Genomic DNA, 19320 nt, shown 5'->3' on the forward strand with positions numbered 1-19320 from the left:
AGAATTATATAGAAGAGTGAAATGTATTTTAAAAACAGCATGATCTACTTAATCAAAAACCTTAATATTATTCATTTTTTGATTTCAAAGGTACTACTGGAACATCAGTTGGCACAACATCCAGAGCCTTAAACAATGAAGTGACATCATCTGAAGGGAACTCAGGTTAGTAGAGAATGATTTCAGTGGTCCTGATTTTGGTCCTGTTTTGAATCAAAGTAGTTGAGATGAATCTAAGGAGAACTAGTTCATTCAACTCAATACAAAGAAAGATATCTTTGTTAAAAAAATGCAATAAACTGATTTGAAACATTTAAGAAAACATTAAAGCACTAAGTTATAAGCAACTCTGGGTACTAAGTCACTGGATGCATTTATTGGAATTTTAACTCTTTGTTGTGAATGGACAGTTAGATTACCCATTGGTAATAAAGTCCAAGTAGACTGTAGGTGAGAAGTTCCTTTGGTATTCTTCCCTGGCTCTACTGGAACTTCAGTTCCCACCACCTCCACAGCTAGAAGTGCAGGCACCACAGGAGGACTGAGCCCCAGCATTACCAGTCCTGGTGGTACATCAGGTAAGCGCAGTTCAGAGCAAGTACATTGGCTTCAGCCAAGAAAATGTTTTCAGGCAATGCTGCTCAGACAATATTTTTCTAAATCGAATACCTGACTTAGGTGATTTTCCTCATATAATTAAAATTTAATATCATTAGCCTTTTGATATCATTAGCTTTAATATATAATTAAAAATTAATATCATTAAACATTCAACATGTTGCTTCCATTTACCATATTATTTTACAAGTACATGCTCCCATTGATTGTTGCAGTCCTTATGCAGGTTTGTTGGCTTTTTTGCCATTTGTAGTTCTATCATTTATTTTCAAGCTTCATCAGGGACAATTAGACTGTCACCAGGTGTGACTTTAAGAACCCATAGGAATGTCTAAGTGACACAGCTTTCAATCAGGTGAAACAAATATATAAGTTCAACACAATATTCCAGACAACACCTGTTTAACTATAGCAATCACCACTCTGAGTACAGTCTAAAACAAGGGGGCCAATTTAACATTTGCACAAGTCAATTACATGACTTTGTACAAATCATGTAAGTATTTGCACTTGAATATGAAACATAAATGATACACATTTTTGTCCTTTAAAATTTCTGATTTGCTTTCAAGTATATTCTTTGTTAACACAGTCAGACTTAACACATTATATGTGTTTATTGTCATGAGACGAGAAAATAAAAGTTCCTAAGCTTACAAAGTCTGGTTAGAACATGAACTCTGAACCTGATGGACAATAGCTGCCTTCTCAATGGTGTGACCAGTGTAATATAGAGCTCATTTCCAACAAAAGCCAAGCAGAATATGCTGTGGATGCGTATTGATTAAATTCAGTTAGTGAAGGACCAGGAATACAATACAATTGACAATATTGGACATAGATAATTTAGATTGAAAACAAACATGACTCAATTTCAAACACTCTGATGCCATCCATTCCAAATTTTCAGGGCCTCTAAAGTGTCTTCCCTTGTAGCCCATTTTTTTCTGTGTTTTATTCACATGTTAAGCCCCTTCCCCAAGTTCCTGCAGTCCTCTGCCTTGTTTACCTTCCTCCTCTAACACCATGGTGCTCACAGTGTGGTTCCTGGACCAGCAGCATTGGAATCCTGTGGGATCTTATTAAAGGTGCACATTTCCTAGTTCACTAGCAGAGAATTGGAAAGTCTACTGGGTGGGTGGAGCCACTCAATTTTTTTAGGGAATTGATGCTCAAGGTAGAGAAACACATCTCCACAGTTCCCACTCTTTCCCAACTTCACTCCCAGTTTATACTCCATAAATGTCATGTCAGAATGACTTTTCCAAAGCTCACCTCTCATCCTGTGTCTGTATTATTTAGAGTACTTAAATAGTTCTGATTTCTTTTAAGATAATTCAGAAATTTATGTAGCATTAGGAGGCCTTTGTCTCATGTATGCATATTAGGTCTTATAAATTTATTCAAAAATCTATGGGCCTGTTGTGTTTCTCACACACTCATTTTTGGTTAGCTATTGTTTTGATTTAAAATTTATGATGAATAGTCTTTTGCATAAGTTGTAGTTTTGAAATTACTGATGTAAATGATATAGCTTATGCATAAAAATAATAAAAAAGAAACTTGGCACTTCACGCTGGATCAGTAAATTTTTTGAAATTTAAAGTGTTGATCATTTTGTTTATATTTCAAAAGTCTGACTCAGAATTACTTGGTTAATAAGGTTGTCTCATTCAGAGATATTTCCCAATTATCAGACAGTAAAGTATTTGAACAAGGCTACTGAACATTGGTCCATGAATGTGTGGTTTATTGTGTTTGTTAACAGCCCATGCTGTGATCAGAAGTGAAACAGAGAGCAAGCATTTGGAAACAGAGAATTTTAACATAATAGTATTTTATTGTTGAATAAAAATTTGTATGTTATATGGTCTTATTTACTTAGATTTTATATTAGCATTCATTTTATAACACTATGAAACCCATGCTTTTGGCAGAGATTAGAATAATAAAACTTGTCCTGTTGTCAGAGATCTTTTGAGCAGCACTGGTTACAGCATGAAATTAGGGATAGGTGATTGAAGTTCGGCTGTCTGAAATTGTAGCTTCCAACTGGGTGACGAGAGCACATCACTTAACCATTTTTGATAAGTGAGAAGAATAATGTAGCTGCTTTGAGAGGATGTTTATGAGATTTAAAAGTTTGATTTATGCATAAGGTAATATGAAATGCTTTTTTAAAAAAAAAAATCAGGAGGCACGAGAAGCCCTAGTACAACACCACCTATTGGGGAGGAGAGCACCACAGCCAGCAAACCCAGCACTGGAGCTACAAGCCCAGGAACTTCAGGTAAGTCAGGATGTGTGCTTAGTGTCTATGAAGTGGAAACAATAACAAAGCATGTAGGTTGTTGGGTAAACCACAAAAATGTACAAAAATATTATATTTTGCCTGGATCTTCCTATCTCCTGCTTCAGAGGAGAAAGCATATATTGCAAGCACTGTTACTATGTTTGTCAGGTACAACAGGAGAGTCTCTGGGAACAACCTCAGGAGCAGGCAGGGGCAACACAACTGGACAATCGGGCACTGGGGCCACCAGCACTGGAAGCCCAACAGGTATGAGACACCCTTCCAAGGGGCTTGTGGTGGAGTCAAATACAAGTTGTATGAGATCCCCAAATGTGAGAATGAGATATAAGAAAGGTAACAATAGGAATAGGAAATTATGACAAAATTGAAAGTATGCAGTGTCCTTCAAAGAGTGTTTTCTTCCTAGCTCTCTGTATAGACTAAGCACCATTCTTCTTCCCATTAGCAACAAGAGGAGGAGCTGATGCAACCACCACTGTCTCTGCTGGTAAGATCACATCTGGAACCACAGGTACTGAAGGAGCATAATCAGGTGAAATCCAGGCAGTAGATGTGAGAGCTTTCTGCCCCAAACCTATTCAGAGACAGTGTTACCTGGGGAATCTGACCATTATGGTTGAGGTGTAGCCAATTCTCCAGAAAATAATGAATATATCAAGTCTGAGTTTTGTTCTTAATACATCTTAGAGTCACTGTGTAATATGGTGAAAGATTAGGGAAATCTAACTGATGTCACCCAGTGCCAAGTGGGAAACAGAAATTAACAACCATCTAGTTGCAATAAGTAATACGTTTAAGAGCACAGTAAGATAGCAATGAAGACAATAAGTAAGATAGCAATCAAGAGGGGAAAAGATGCAAATTGGATCATAAGATAGTTCTAGTGTACAAGGAAAAGGATATCAAGCTTTAATCATGATTTATTGACATGACTATTTTTAACAATAATAACTTAATTCAAAGAGTACATTCTCAGAATTAATTGATTTACCTTATTTACCTTGAGAAAGAATATCTGATGCCAGTGAATTTTATAGGGTAAATCCATCTGTTATTTTAAAATATATTCCAGATCATTGTTGATAAGAAGTCCCTCCTTTAGGTTTCTTAAGCTGACTTATTTTTTTCCCTGATAAATCTCAGGCACCCCTGGATCATCATCTGGAGTAACCCCTGAAGCTCAAAGTGGCAGCACACCTGGAGAGGCAGAGACTGCATCCACTGGTTCAGGTGAGGTCCACTCTTCTGGTTGTGATGCATATGCATTTATGATCCATGCCCTCCTTTTGTAAAATCAGGCCCTAACTTGGATTTCATTGTTGTACCAAGAAAATTTATGAGGATCATTTTCTTCATTTTCTAAATCTGGAGACTCTCAATGACTCATAGGGTTTGCAGGAATAATATGTATTCTCCAAACCCCATATACTGGTCTTGGCTCTAAAAACCATAGGAGTTTCTGAAGGCCCCACTAGTACTAGCCATGGGCACTCAGCTAGAATAGTCACAACTTATGCTAGCAGCAAATCAGGTAGTTAGAGGGTATAGTCCAACCTTCATCAAGGACAGGCAGAGTGCTACCAGATATAAATTTAAGACCCCGTAGGGGATGTACAAGTGACAGAGCTTCTGAGCAGGTGAAACAAAGATATAAGGAAAAATCTGATATTTATACAACCGATGATGTTTTGCCTCAGCAATCTCTCCTTTGAGTAGAGCCTTAGAATTGACAGGAATAATTCTTAATTGGGCAATTTATCTATGACTTTGGGAAATATTTTACAGTTAGTATTTGCAGTTATATAAAACATTAATGACCTTGTTCTATGGCCCATTAAATTGTCTGACTTATGCTCAAGTGTATTGTTTGTAATATAGTCAACCTTTACACCATTATATGTCATTATTCCCATGAGATAAGAAAATAATAAAAATTTCCAAGCTGGAAATTCTGGTTTAGAACCTGTACTGAAAAGCCTCATTTTGCATTGGCTAGCACCTCAGTTCTATAACCTCTGCATAAGAGCTCATCCAACAAAAACCCAAGAGAATAAGCTTGTGCTTGTGCATTATTCATTAAATTCAGTCAGTGTTAGGACCAGGAATACAATATCATTGATAATATTAAATACAGATGATTTACACTGGAAATAAGCATGACTAAAAATTTACAACTGTCCCAGATACCATCAGTTACAAATTTTAAAGACCTCTGAAGTGTCCTCTTGCATTCAGCTGTTAAACCTTTTCCCCCAGTCCCTGCATTCCTCTGCCTTAGTTATCTTCCTCCTCTAACACCATGATGCTCACAATGTGGTTCCTGGACCAGCAGCATCGAAATCCTGTGAGATCTTGTTAGAAGGGCACATTTCTGGGTCTACCTGACTGTCATCAGCAAGTGCTGGGGTGGAGCCCAGCAGACTATGTTAGTAAGCTTTTTAGGGAATTGATTCTCAAGGTGGAAAAGCACTTCTCCACAATTCCCACTCTTTTTCAACCACCTTCTCAGTTTACATTTCAACAATGTCATGTCAGAATGACTTCCCCAAAGCTCAACTCTTATCCTGTGTCTGTACTATTTAAAGTCATTAAATACTGATGATTGTTTTTTTAATTTAAAATTTTTAATTTTGGACGTCTTTTTGAGTTATATATGACAATATAAGTACTTTGGATTAGACAAAGCGGAATAAAGAGAAGGAAGGGGGATTAGAAATAGGAAAGCTAATAGAATGAATCAGATGTTACTTCTTACATGCATGTATGAATACATAACCAGTGTAATTCCACAACAATCAGAAGAATGGGAAGTTATACTCCATATATGTATAATATGTCAAAATACATTCTACTGTCATATGTAACTAAGAACAAATAAAAAGAATTTACTTTGACATAATTATAAAAGCATGGAATATAATTTGTTCTAATTCAGTCTCCAGTGCTTCCCCTTACTTTCCCTTCCTACCATCCCTGCCCTGTTCCCTTCACTTTACTCTACTGATATTTCTCCTATTTACTTAGTTATTTTTTAAATTAGTGTCTTAGATAGATCAAAACTTTATATAGCATTATGAGACATTTGTTTCAGGTGTGCGTAGGACTTCTTCTGAATTTATTAATGAATCTATTGCATGATTGTGTTTCTTCTACAATATTTTTGATAAGCTATTTTTATTTAAAATACATGACATATATTGTTTTGAATAAGCTGCTGTTTACATTGAAATTACTAGGCTAAATCATATAGTTTACACATAGCAGGAACATAAAGAAACTTAGTAATTCCCATTGGGTCCATAAACTTATTGAAATTTAAAGTGTTGACCATTTTGTTTATATTCAGAAAATCTGACTCAAAATAACTTGGGTAATAAGGACATCTCATTCAGTGATCATCTTTTGCTATCAAAAAGTAAATAAGGTGTTTGAAATAGTTTGGTGCCCAGATGTGTGGCTCCCAGATTGTTTATTAATGGTCTGTGATGTGATAAGAAGTGAAACAAGAGAGTAAGCATTTGGAACATAGTGGGGTTTTTTTGTTTGTGAGAGAGAATTTTTTAATATTTTTCAGTTTTCGGTGGACACAACATCTTTATTTTATGTGGTGCTGAGGATCGAACCCAGCGCCCCGCGCATGCCAGGCGAGCGCATTACCACTTGAGCCACATCCCCAACCTCAAGATATTTTTAAAACAGAGAATGGCTGACTTATTCCACTTAACCACAGATCATAACATATATTTACCATTTCCTTTGAAAGGTACTACTGGACCATCAGTGGATAAAACAACCAGAGCCCCCAGCAGTGAAGTGACATCACCTGAAGGGCACTCAGGTGAGTATAGGGTGATGTTCAGGGGTCCCAGCTTCTGTCAGAGGGTGAGCCATTTATCAGAACTGCTCTTATTTTAAAGCAGAGTGGTTGATACAAATGTATGAAGACCTGCTGTGGCACAAGGTGAAGAAAGATGTATTTGTAGAGCAATTATCTAATGACTAAACCAAGATCTTTTTTTTTTTTTTTTGTTCAATTCAAGAAACATTTATTAAGCAAAAACTATGTGCCAGATACCAACAAAGTCTTCCTCCAGTAGGTCAGTAGATGGGAGAGATTCATCAAAAGTATAGAGACCCAGAAAATAACACAACTTAATGAAACAATTAACTAAGGGGGTGAGTAGGGACAAATAAACCAGGTATGAAGAAGTGGAGAAGGAACATGAGAAGAAAGTATAGAACGGAAGTAGGAAGCAGGGCTTGGAGATAACACCTGAGGTCCCCAGAGGTGAGGCTGGGGCTTTCCACAGGCCCCAGAAATCCTGCATAGTAATGAGGAGGAAATAGAAGCAGACACCCATCTTGGATCTGACCCTTTCAACCTTCTTTTCATCCTTCTGCATCTTTTTTACTTTTTCCTCATAAATCCTACTTTCTAATCATTGAATTATCATTTTATTACCTTCACTCTCTTTTAAACCAACTAGATTAGTTCCTGGTTTTGCATAGACTGTTTGAATTACAGTCTCCTGAATTGAATATTAAGTCAAAAGACTGACCACTGGGAGCATTTTCCATCCTTCTCCAGGCCGGGCTCCATAGATAGGCCCCACTGTATAACCTCAAGGCATCCCTTCAGAGTCAGGAGGCCACTGGCACACCAACCAAGCAATGGCAACTTCTGGATCTTTTTTTGTCTCAGTTTAGCGCAAACCAACATGCAGTAGCTTGGATTTCTATGCAGTACTTTTGGCCAGATATGAAAATTAAAAAGTAAATTTTGTCCTCATTTTTGTGATTCTCTGGAATTGGCTGCCACCAAACAAGGTTGAACAATTTCTCTGAAGGGAACACCCATTATTCTGGGAAAATTTAGGCACATTCCTTTCTAGAAGAGAAGGGAAAGACTAAGTGGCATCTGGCAGAATTTTCAGATCTAATGGTCTAAGAAAATGACACTTCGCAATGATGAGATATTATGGCAGTCAAAATTCTGATTTGATATTGCCACTGTCCCCAAAAGATTCACCACACTCTTGCACAGCCATCAGTTAGCCCTGAGATACTAGTTTGTTATTAGCCTCACTTGAAAAGTCAGGTAAATCGCCTTGTCCAAGTTCTTCCAGAGACCATTGCAGGCCTAGAACTGGTACTTCTGTTAGAGGATAAACAGATTGAGATTAGAATCTTTGTTTTATCCTTTCTGAGTCACAGAGAACTGGGCAAGCTCAGTGGCCCTGCTATTTATCTATAAAACAAGAGGAGAGTGGCTGAAGAAAAAACCCCCTTCTTCACAACCTTGACTCATCCTATTTATTGGATCAAAACAAATTCTGTTTTTTTCTTCACCTTTAATGGGGGAGGGATCTTTCAGTATAATAACTGAAATTCTTTCTGACCTCCCAGTCTAAATATTCAATAATTCTCTATCATGTTTCCCTGGTTTACTTTTGTCATAGAATGTATGTTACCTGAAATTATCTTTTTAAAAATATTTAATTGCAGATGGACACAATATCTTTTACTTATTGATTTATTTTTATGTGGTGCTGAGGGCTGAATGCAGTGCNTTACAAGTGTACCCTAGACCTTGCCAGGAATGTTCCATATGTGGAATTTTTACCATATTGCTAAATTCAGAATTCTTTGGAATTTCCAAATACCTCTAGATCTAAGGGTTTCAGAAAAGGAATTATATGTCTGTACTATTATAAACCTTGATATTTTGACTACTAAGTAATGATAGTTATTCATTAAGCAAGCATTTCTTATGTGCATATTATGTGCCAAGTACTGCACTAGGTGCTGGCTATATAACAGTGAGGAAAGCATTCACACTCTTTACTATCTAGTTGGGGAGACAGATATCAAATATTGTATGTGCAGCTATATAATTATAATTTGTGTTAAACGGTGTGAATGAAAAGAAACAAGTACAGGTAAAAAATGGAAGAGGATCTGGTTTAGATTAGTGAATCAGAAAAATATTTGAATGGGGACCTGCAGAATTACTAGGAATTGGCAGATAAAGAGGAAGAGGTAAACATTCCATAAAAAAAAAATCTTGGCAAATATGGTAGGTGGAAGAAGACCATGCCTGGTACAAGGCAAAGAATAAGGATCTGAGCTTCACAGTAAGCAGAGGCTAGATTATGCTGAGTAGGCCATGGAAAAGACAAATTTCATTTTATTTGCTGGGTTTTGCTATGTTCAAATTTAAGTTTAAAATTTTCATTCCAGGATGATAGGAATTATAAGAACAAAATAGAGTTAGGCAAAAGTGGGAGGAAATGAGCTATTTCAGATGAGAGACGAAGGAGGCGTAAAACCATAATGAAGGAAGTAGACCTGGAGATAAGAGATTGATTCAAAATATAATCTGAAGAAAAGATTAGCAGGGTTTAGTAATGGGTTGGTCACAAGAGATGAGGAAGAGACTTCTTATTTTCTAGGAAAATGGAGATAACACTTATGAAGATGGAAATGAATGGAAGAGGAGCATGGTTTGGGCCGGGGTTAGGAGAGAGCAATAGTTTGGTTTTGGACATTATAAAGCTTGTGATATCTGTGGGATATACAAGTGGACATGTCAAGTCGACATTTAGGTAGATAGATTCAGAACTTTATTTGTATATTAATATTTGGAGAATATTAATTTGGGAGTTTTCATATAAATGGATTTGAAACATAGGGATGGATGAGAATATTTTTTAAAGGAATAAAGAGGTCAGAGGTTAACTCTTGAAGAATTGCAACATTGAAAAATCAAGTAGAGGACGGAGAGCTAGCATTGCAGAATAAGTAGTGGCCAGACCAGTAGGAGGGGAACTTGATGAATGTGGTGTCAGAAAAGTCGGGGGAAAGAGATTTTTGAGAAATGAGTGCTCAAGAAAGTTGGATGCTACAAAGGGGTAAGAGGGAAGGAGCTGATTGTGCTCCTTGTTTTTGACAACAGGAGGTCATTGGTAGCCTTGGCATGAACAATCTCTGTAACTGGCTATGGTTGGTAGGCCTCTCAGCAAGGGAGGGGGCTTGTTTTTGGGATCTTTGTTTTGAAGGGGAGCAGAGAAGCAGGATGGTAAATAAAAAAAAAATAAGATGCAGAAACAGAGATTATTTCAGATAGGAGCGATGAACTCAGCTAAATTTTGTCAGGAATGATAAGTATAGGAGATACTGAAGATGCCCGGGAGGGAAGTCAAGGAGCCATGGGTATTACACACCAGGGAGTATAATTATGTATCAGGGTGCTACTGGTATTATACTCTTTAATCACTTATAATCCCCACAATATCACTGTGATAAACAGTGATAAGCATCACAGTTGTAACATCTTACATTCCAAATGGCTTAGGAAGCCCAATAAGGATGGCTCCAGGCTTACGTGTCTATTAAGAATATCTTTGAAGTACAACAGAAAAATGCAGATGTTTGTCTACTGTACCCCTTGGTGGCCTTGTAGCTATTGCCAAGTTTATTCTCAGCAGACCCACAAAAATTCTCGTTCCCTGGATTTCCTTCTATCCTCATTTCTACCTCACTTTTGCCCTCTTCCTCAGTCCCTGCCCTCTTCCTAAACCAAGATCTTTAAGAAAATAATATTAGAACAAATGTTAGTGAAGTCTGGGCAGAAAGTCATGAATTCCTCTATTCTATTCCCTATAGCAGGAGTGATTGGACAGTTAGATTACTCATTGATAATAAAGTCCAGGTAGACTTTAGGTGAGAAGTTCCTTTGGTTTTTCTCAGGCTCTACTGGAACTTCAGTTCCCATCACCTCCACAGCTGGAAGTGCAGGCACCACAGCCCAACCGAGCCCTAGCTTCACCAGTCCTGGGGACACAGCAGGTAAGCCCAGTTCAGAGCCAAGAATACTGCTCTAGCCGAGCAGTATTCTTTCAGGCAATGCTGCTTATTCCTTGTATGTAATTAAAATGTCAAATCTTTAGCCTTCTTACAAGTTACTTTCTTAATGAATCTCGTTATAATTATATGCTCCCACTGCCTTCATAATTGGTAGTATACATGCATGGTTTTTACTGGCTCCCCTTTTCTTTTTTTAACCTTTATCAGAGACAGCTGGAGTGTCACCAGGTGGGACTACCACTAACAATGGGAATACAAGTGAGGCAGTCTTCCGAGATGGTAAGGCAAAACAAGGAGTCAAAGTTTCTCTCTTCCTCAGAATATTTCCACAAGCAATCTTCTGTTTCAGCTCTGCAGTACATTTACCCTGAGAGAATAGAATGTCAATTATCTAAGCCAACTGGATGAGTTTGAAAAAAAATTCAAGATAAATAATATTTTAATTAATATATCAATCTGGCACACTAACATTTCTAAATCATGTTCAAATATGTATGTTGTAATTTAGTCAACATTAATACTGTGGCGATTATGTATCATTCCCACAAGATGAGGAATTTATATTAAAGTCTCCACACTGGAAAAAGCAGGAGTAGAACTCCAACTCCTAAACCTCACGGGCAATCTCTGGCTTTTGTAGTAGTGATGGGTGTATAAGAACTCATGTCCAACAAAAGTTAAGGTGATTATGCTTGTCCTTACACATGATTGACTAAATTTTTTTCTATTTTATTTTTAAAAACTTACTGGTTAATATTATACAGTGTTGCATTTTATTGTGGCATAGTCTTACATGCATATAAACTAATTTGGTCAGTTTCCCTTTCTTTCTTCTGCTTGTCTCCTTCCTCTACACTTGTACTTTCATGACATCCTTTTTTTTTTTCTTTCCCCTGCTGTAGCTTGTACATATAAGAGAAAACATATGAACTCATCTTTTTGAGTCTAGATTATTTTGCTTAACATGATGTTCTCCAAATGCATCCATCATTGACTAAATTTTAACTATCGTTAGTTTATGAAAAAAATATTATTGACATTCTTAAGCATAGATAATTGGATTGAAAACAAACATACCTTAGTTCAAATCTGCCACTTCAGCAAACATTAATTTTAATGACCTCTGAACTGTCTTCTCAAACTCATCTCCTTTGGTTTGGCTTTGGGTAGAAAATGAAAACACTTGAACCATTCTCTATAGTCCTCTTCTTAGCTCACTAATATTGTTACAGTCATGCTCAAAGTGTGGTTCCTGGTCCTGCAGCATCTGCATTTCCTGGGAACTTGTTAGAACTACACATTTTTAGACCCACCTTCCTAGTGGTGGAAGTTGGTGGAGTGAAGCCCAGCAGTTAGTGTGCTAACAAAATTTTTAGGCAATTAGTACAGAAGTGATTCTCTACTTTAATGAGCACTATTTCTTCTCTTTCCCAACTTCCCTCCATTATACTTTAGTTAATACCATGCCAGAACAACAACACTAACAACAAACACAAAAACCCCATAACAGTCATCCTGTCTCTACTTAAAAGTTTTCTGTAGTTTGATTGCTTAATATAGGTAGAGATTCCTTTATATACCATTAAAGCCATTTCTTTAATATAAGCATCAACTTCTCTTCATACATTTATTAAGTATTCCATGGACTGATTGATTTTTTTTTTTAAATTCTGGGGATTGAATGCTCATGTTATGTTTGTGCTAATATGTGCTCATGTTAAGCACATATCTACCACTGAGATACACCTTCAAACCTAGCAATTTTCTAAATTTAACATTTACAACATATTATTTGGAATAAGATTGTTTACATTAAAATTACCATATGGAAAGATAAAATCTACATGAAGCAGCAAAATTAAGAAACTGCTTAATTTTAATTAGACCATTAAACTGATACAAATGTTAGGGTGATAATCTAGTATGAATTGATTACCAAATCAGAAGTACTTGGGAGATAAGTAAATCAGCTGTCTTTTGATTTGCAATCATCAAAGTGAAATAGAATAGCCAGGCATGGTGGCACATGCTTGTAATCCCAGCCTCAGGAGGCTGAGGAAGGAGGATTACAAGTTAGTATCAGCATTTTAGCGAGGTCTTCAGCAATTTAGTAAGCCCTTGTCTCAAAATAAGAGACTTAAGATGTTGCTCAGTGGCAAAGTGCTGCTGGTTCAATCCTTGGTACCCTTTGTGAAAGAAGTGAAACAGAGATCAAGCATTTATAAACAACAATTTGGCACAGTGATCTTATGTCCATTGAATAAAGGTTTGTGTTTTATATGGTCGTATTTTTGAAAATTTTATAACTCAATTTAATGGCATTTTTCAAAGCATGTACTAGGACAGACTGGAAATTTTACAAATTCATTTTTGTCACAGGTTATTTGAGAAGCAGAGAATATATTCTGGCACTAGACTGAGTTTGGCGCCAGGATTGCTGTCAACCATTGCATGGAGCTGGAGAAATCATTAAACCTTGTCTGATAAATGGGAAGAATAATATTACCCATCTCAGAGGGCTTTTGTAAAGTTAAATAAGTTGACTTTTCCAGGGCAATTTGAAAAAAAAAAGGTTAATTTTTTATCAGTTGGAACAGGAGGCCCTACTGCACCAACACCTAGCAAAGAGGAGGGCAGCACATCCAGAGAACCCAGCACTGGAGCAACGAGCCCAGGAAGTTCAGGTAAGTCAGGATGTGCACTGAGTCCTGATTATTGTGTACAAATATCAAAACAGTAGGCTTAGAGAATGCACAAGATTGAAATTTTGTCTTGATTGGAAGCAATCTCCTCCTTCAGAGGAACTAGCATATGTTGCAAGCACTGCTACTGTGTTTGTCAGGTACAATAGGACTGTCCCTGGGAGCAACCTCAGAAGCAGTCAGAGGCAGCACACCTGGACCAACAGGCACAGGGGCCACCAGTGCTGGAAGCCCCGCAGGTAAGACAGAGCCTCCTTACGGGTTGTGCTAGGGTCCAATACCAACTTCAGCAGCTTCAGGGCATAATAATGAGTGAGATTAAGGAATGGTAATACAATGTTGTAGGACCTAATGACATGAATTAAACCACAAAATGTCCTGAAGGAATGTTTTCTTCATAACTATCCATATGTCTGAAGCACCATTCTTCTTTTTAGCAACGAGAGGAGGAACTGATGCAGCCACAACTGTCTCTGCTGGTGAAAACACATCTGGAAGGACAGGTACAAGCGTAAGCAAGTGAAATCCAGGCAGTAGATATGAGAGCTGTTTGCTAATCAGACAGGGTTTTCTGGGGAAACTAAACCTTGTTATGTGATGCCAAATATTCAAAGAATCAGTAATATGCCAAACAAACATTTGTATATACCCATTATTTTCTTTCCTGCTCTGTAGAATTCAGGACAAGAACAAGGCAATATACATTTTCACCCTCAATTTCATTTTGAAAAAAGAGAAATTAATGTTTTAAAAAATTAATAAACAATCATCAAGACAAAATAAAGTAGGGGAAATATGTGAATTGGATCATAAGGGTATGGTACATGATTATTGCATTTTACTTAAAAAATGGCATCAGTCTACATAGTTCCCTGATTTAACATGTCAGTAAAGTTTAAAGCATAGGTACATCCACTTTTTTTTAAAAGTAAAATGACAAATGGAAGTCAGGACATTTTCAAAAGAACATTCTGGCTTTATATTTTCTTAGTCTGATAGCTTTTTATCCCTGATAAATATCAGGTATAGCTAGGGTATCATCTGAAGCAACCCCTGACAGTACCCCTGGAGAAATGGGCACTGGAGCCCGTTTAAACCAGAACATGCTGGTTTAAAATATCAGACTCAAAATCCAATTAGAAGCCAGGCCTGATGGTGCACACCTGTAATCCCAGCAGCTCAGGAAGCTGAGGCAGGTTCAAAGCCAGCCTTAGCTATTTAGGGAGGCTATAAGCAACCTAGTGAGACCCTGTCTCCAAATAAAAAATAAAAAGGGCTAGGGATGTGACTCAGTGGTTGAGTGCCCTTGGATTCCATTCCTGATACCAAAAAGAAGAAAAAAAATTATATTGTTGGCCTAAGGAAAGTTGGAAGGATAGTGTCCTTCACTTTCTTTGTTTGGAAATCTCAAGAGTAATAGGCATGTTCAATATACCTTCCAAACCTATTCTTGTTATTAGGGACAACAAGAGTATCTACAGGCTCCATTACTTCTGGCCATGGGACCTCAGTTGGACCAGTCACAACAACTGCTAGCAGCAAATCAGGTAAAGTAGAGGGAGGAATCCATGAGTGTGAGAGGACAAATGGAATATTTTGTCTATCCTCTTTCCCTTTATTTGGAACATGGTAAAGAAATGTTGGACTAGTTTAAGATTAGAGTAGGAGAATCCATTCCTGACTATTTACAGATAGTAATGGGAAAGCTGGATTAGAAGGTGTATCTATAATCATGTATAATTCATAGTAGCCCTCTGAATATATTTATGGCTATAATGATTTCGGCAATCCCTTTAAGCCTCTTTTTTCCAATTAATTGTTATTTCATTGTAATTATACACGATAGTGGGATAAATTATGACATACTTGTACATGCACATAATATAATTTGGTTAATTTCACTCCCCCATTTCTTCCCATCCCCTCCTCTTCTCTCCCCCCTCCCCCCTCCCCTCTACTCGACTGGTCTCCTTTTTGACTTCACAACCTTTCCCCCTCCTTTTTCCTCTCTAGCTTTCACATATGAGAGAAAACATAAAACCCTTGAATTTCTGAGTCTTATTTCACTTGACTAATGCTCTCAAGATCCATTCATTTCCCTGAAAATGACATTTCATTCTTCTTGATAGCTGAATAAAACTTCATTCAGATTACATTTTCTCTATCTATTCATCTGTTACTGGACAACTAGACTGGTTCCAGAACTTCTGTCCTTTAACTTCTGAGAGTGTGAGTGTAACGTGGGGTTTTGGTTTTCAATCCTAGCTGCAAAGGAGAAGTGAGAGAATTTTTAAATATAACTGTTGAAGAGTCCTTCACAGATCCATCAAATCTGTCCCCTGGAAGAAGCTCCCAATGATACATAATTTTTTAAGCCTCACCATTGGTCTTGTACATGTAGTTTGGTTTGAATGTTGTTTTACTCTTAGCTGTGTTAGCCTAGCTTCAAGTATGTGAATATTACACAAGTAGATGATAAACAATCCTATTAATGAACAAAAGTAAATAAATACTCAGGGATTCTAAGAATCATATAGGATTCTTAAGATCAGCATTTATAAAGACTGAACCTGAAATGACAAATTTTAAACAAATATGTGTTAAGATACTTTGAAAGCAGAAAATAGTATAATTTATTCCCCTTAATCAAAGAGCATGATACATTCATTTTTCACTTTGAAAGAGAGCACTGGAGCATTAGTTATTAAAACAACCAGAGAGCCTCAAGTAATGAAGAGAGGCTACCTGCAGGCAACTCAGGGGAGTAGTGGATGCCACTCAGAGGCCATAGCTTTTGCAGAAAAAGATACTTTCAACAGAAAGTATTGCTGATTTCACTTGATATTTATTATCAAATGAGATCCAATAAAAGATGTAGAATGGTATATAAGTGACTAGCATTATTAAGAAATTTTCTATTTTTCTGATTCCTCCACATCTCCCCTTCACATACGCTATAGTGCTGAGTTATCTCAATAATGTGTGTGTTGTTCCAATAGTGTTATTATCGGGTGTCATACACGAGTCTTTTGGAAATGCCACTGGAACCTGCAGTGGCCTCACTGCTAGAGCATCTAGCTCTAGCTCACCTTGGAACTCAGCAGGGCACATCTAGGTCCTCTTGTCACTTTAGTCACGGTATATTGTGAGTTTAGTTGGGATCCCAACTTCTCATATATGGAAGCAAATTTAAACATGTCTATAATTTAGAATAGATGATCATAGAGAGTTAAATCCTGGAGTCCCCCTTAGAATGAAAACGTCTGAAATTTCTTCCAAGAGCAAATTATCAAAAACATCTATATAGATTAGGGTTGGCAGAAAAAAATATAGGGTGAACATGTGGTTCAGTAGTAAATTATGTGCTTAGCATGCTGGATGCCCTAGTTTTGATTCCCAGTGTTAAAACAAAACTGGATATCAGTTAAATTTGAATTTCACCTAAGTAAGGAATAATTTTTCAACATAAATATGTTCCATGCAATATTTGGAACATGGTGGTTTGTTTATCTGGGGTTTGCTTTTAACTGGGTGGTCTGTATTTTTATTTGCTAATTCTGGGAAGCCCATGTGGACTTTTCTAAGTACCATTTTTTTTTTCTAATAGTAACAACAGGAGGAAAAACTATAATCTCCACTACTGCTGGTGAAAACACTTCTGGAACATCAGGTAGGCAAAGAGCAATATCAGCATAAATTCAGACAGAGGAAATGTAGTTTCTTAATATTTTGTCCAAGACAAATTTCTGGGGAGTTTAGTCATTGTAATTTGTACAATGTCAAACTGTAGAATATCAGAAATACATCAAGAAATATTTGTTGTGTAGGTACTAGGTGCTCCAGAGAAGATAGGAGAGGAATAGACGAAGTCACTAAATCTCACAGAACTTTATTTCTGAGTAGGAGGAATTGATATTTATAATATACCAAAAACAGAAACCAGGCAAAGAAGAAGATACTCAAAGTCGAGGAATCATTCGATGACAAGTGTTGAAATAGCAATTGAGATCAGTTCTAATAAGGGAGCTGATTAGTTGGGGTTTAAACAATAGAATAATTTTATTTTGAAAAGTACCTATTATGCTTTGTGTAATATGAGCCAAAATGCCTTAACTTTGAATAAAACCTCACAACCCCCAGGAAAGCCGGGTAAAATTTTAGGATATAGTCAATTTCTGTGGAATAAGGGACTGACAAGATATTAATTGTTGGGGATTAGAATTTTTTAAAAAAAATCTCCAAACCCAGAAACTCTCTCCACAAAGAAGAGAATAAAAAACGGGCTTATTATTGGGTAAGCATAAAACAGGAAGTGCTATCACAGCCTGCTAAGGGATAGAAAACAACACTCTTGTAGAGCCAAGCTGATATAGACCTTTACATTCATGTTTTCAGTGCAACTAATAATAGTTTTTAAGTAAGAGGACTTCGCAGCACAATTTGATGAACATACTATATTCACCTGTGGGAATGATGCAGTAGGGTAAAGGGTTCACAGCTGTATCTGTGGAGAAGTTTTCTTGATCCAAGCTCTTAAATATTATATCTCTGTTGTAATTATTTGATAAGCTCATTAAATATTAAAATACACAAAAATTCCCTCAAATACCATGAGTAACTAAATTGCATTGTATCAATTTGATCCTTAATTTGTACAGATACTCACAGAACTCAAAGAAACAGAAAAAAAATGTTGTTTTAAAAAAAGCAGGAAAATGGTGGCTGAATAATTTAGAATGTACAGATACTGTCTTCCTACAAAACCCTAAAGATCAACATAGAGTCCCCACCTGGAGGGTTTAGAGTGGACAGAGAAAAGTAGGATTACAAAGGCTAGGAAAGATAGAACTGTAGCTCAGAGTGGAGTTAAGATTCAGGCAAGGATCTTTCAGAAGAGAGGGAATTGTAGAGAGGTCATAAGGCTATAGAACATACAGCTAGGATTTGGCTCCAGAAGGAAAGGTCCCATCTTGAGTGGAAAATACCAAGAAAAGACCCAAAACTTGGCAGGTCAGAGCACTCATGAATGTGTAGCTGAAAAAGTACTGGAGAGTGCATGGAATGAGAACTAAAGGTCTTTGGAAGGCACCAACCACTTATAGAGGAGAGGGAGGTGTTTTGCAAGATAGAAGAATTTTTGGTGTCAAAGGAAAAAAAAATGAAGGCTGTAAAGACAAGGGTTGTAATAAAATAGGATAATAATGAATACTACAAAGAAAAGGTACCAGTTATAAAAGAAGCTTCACCTCACTCTAAGAGCATAAGAGGAAGCCCCTGATCTGAGAAATATGGGGAGCCTACAAAGGGCCCACTGCCACTCATTGCATAGAACTTTAGCTATTGCAGGACCAGGAAAAACCAGTGTGAAAAAGAAAAGAAGAAAAAAATTCTAATATTTATGCTGTTGATCAATAGCTATATCTTTGCTATTGTTGAAATTCATTTGAAAACTTCGACAAATTCTAAATATCTAGTCATGAAACACAAGAATACTAGAATATAACATTAACATGAATTTAAAATAACAAAGGAAATGCAGACAAGAGATATCAAAAATATAAATTAGAGAATTTGGAGTAAAAGTAGATAAAAACAGGAATAAGTTAAATGGGAATTGAAAACTGAGGAGAGAAATTGAAGGAAATATAAAATCTATGTCAAAAGTAAAGCTGCCCAACAAAGAATAAATAAAGCAAAAAGTGCAGCAAGAGGCTTAGAGGGTAGAATTGAAAAGAGGCCACCTACCTCCAAAATGTTGGATACTGTACTTTAAACAAAGATAAAGTGGACTATAGAAGGAAATTACAATAGACAAAAAAT

General features: G+C 36.8%; 1 protein-coding gene across 1 annotated transcript in view; it reads left to right on the forward strand.

The window, feature by feature from the left end:
- LOC125616624 (mucin-19-like) overlaps window positions 1-19320 on the forward strand; it is a 98638-nt gene that overhangs the window by 44177 nt on the left and 35141 nt on the right. Inside the window, exons 51-62 of the mRNA XM_048802441.1 lie at window positions 2813-2908; window positions 3080-3178; window positions 3378-3443; window positions 4076-4162; window positions 6696-6770; window positions 10682-10780; window positions 11006-11077; window positions 13387-13482; window positions 13641-13739; window positions 13938-14003; window positions 14961-15047; window positions 17108-17170. Of these exons, the coding sequence (XP_048658398.1) occupies window positions 2813-2908; window positions 3080-3178; window positions 3378-3443; window positions 4076-4162; window positions 6696-6770; window positions 10682-10780; window positions 11006-11077; window positions 13387-13482; window positions 13641-13739; window positions 13938-14003; window positions 14961-15047; window positions 17108-17170 (1005 nt within the window). The remainder of the gene's footprint in view (window positions 1-2812; window positions 2909-3079; window positions 3179-3377; window positions 3444-4075; window positions 4163-6695; window positions 6771-10681; window positions 10781-11005; window positions 11078-13386; window positions 13483-13640; window positions 13740-13937; window positions 14004-14960; window positions 15048-17107; window positions 17171-19320) is intronic.

Source organism: Marmota marmota, unplaced genomic scaffold, assembly GCF_001458135.2.
Source record: "Marmota marmota marmota unplaced genomic scaffold, marMar, whole genome shotgun sequence".
Lineage (NCBI taxonomy): Eukaryota > Metazoa > Chordata > Mammalia > Rodentia > Sciuridae > Marmota > Marmota marmota.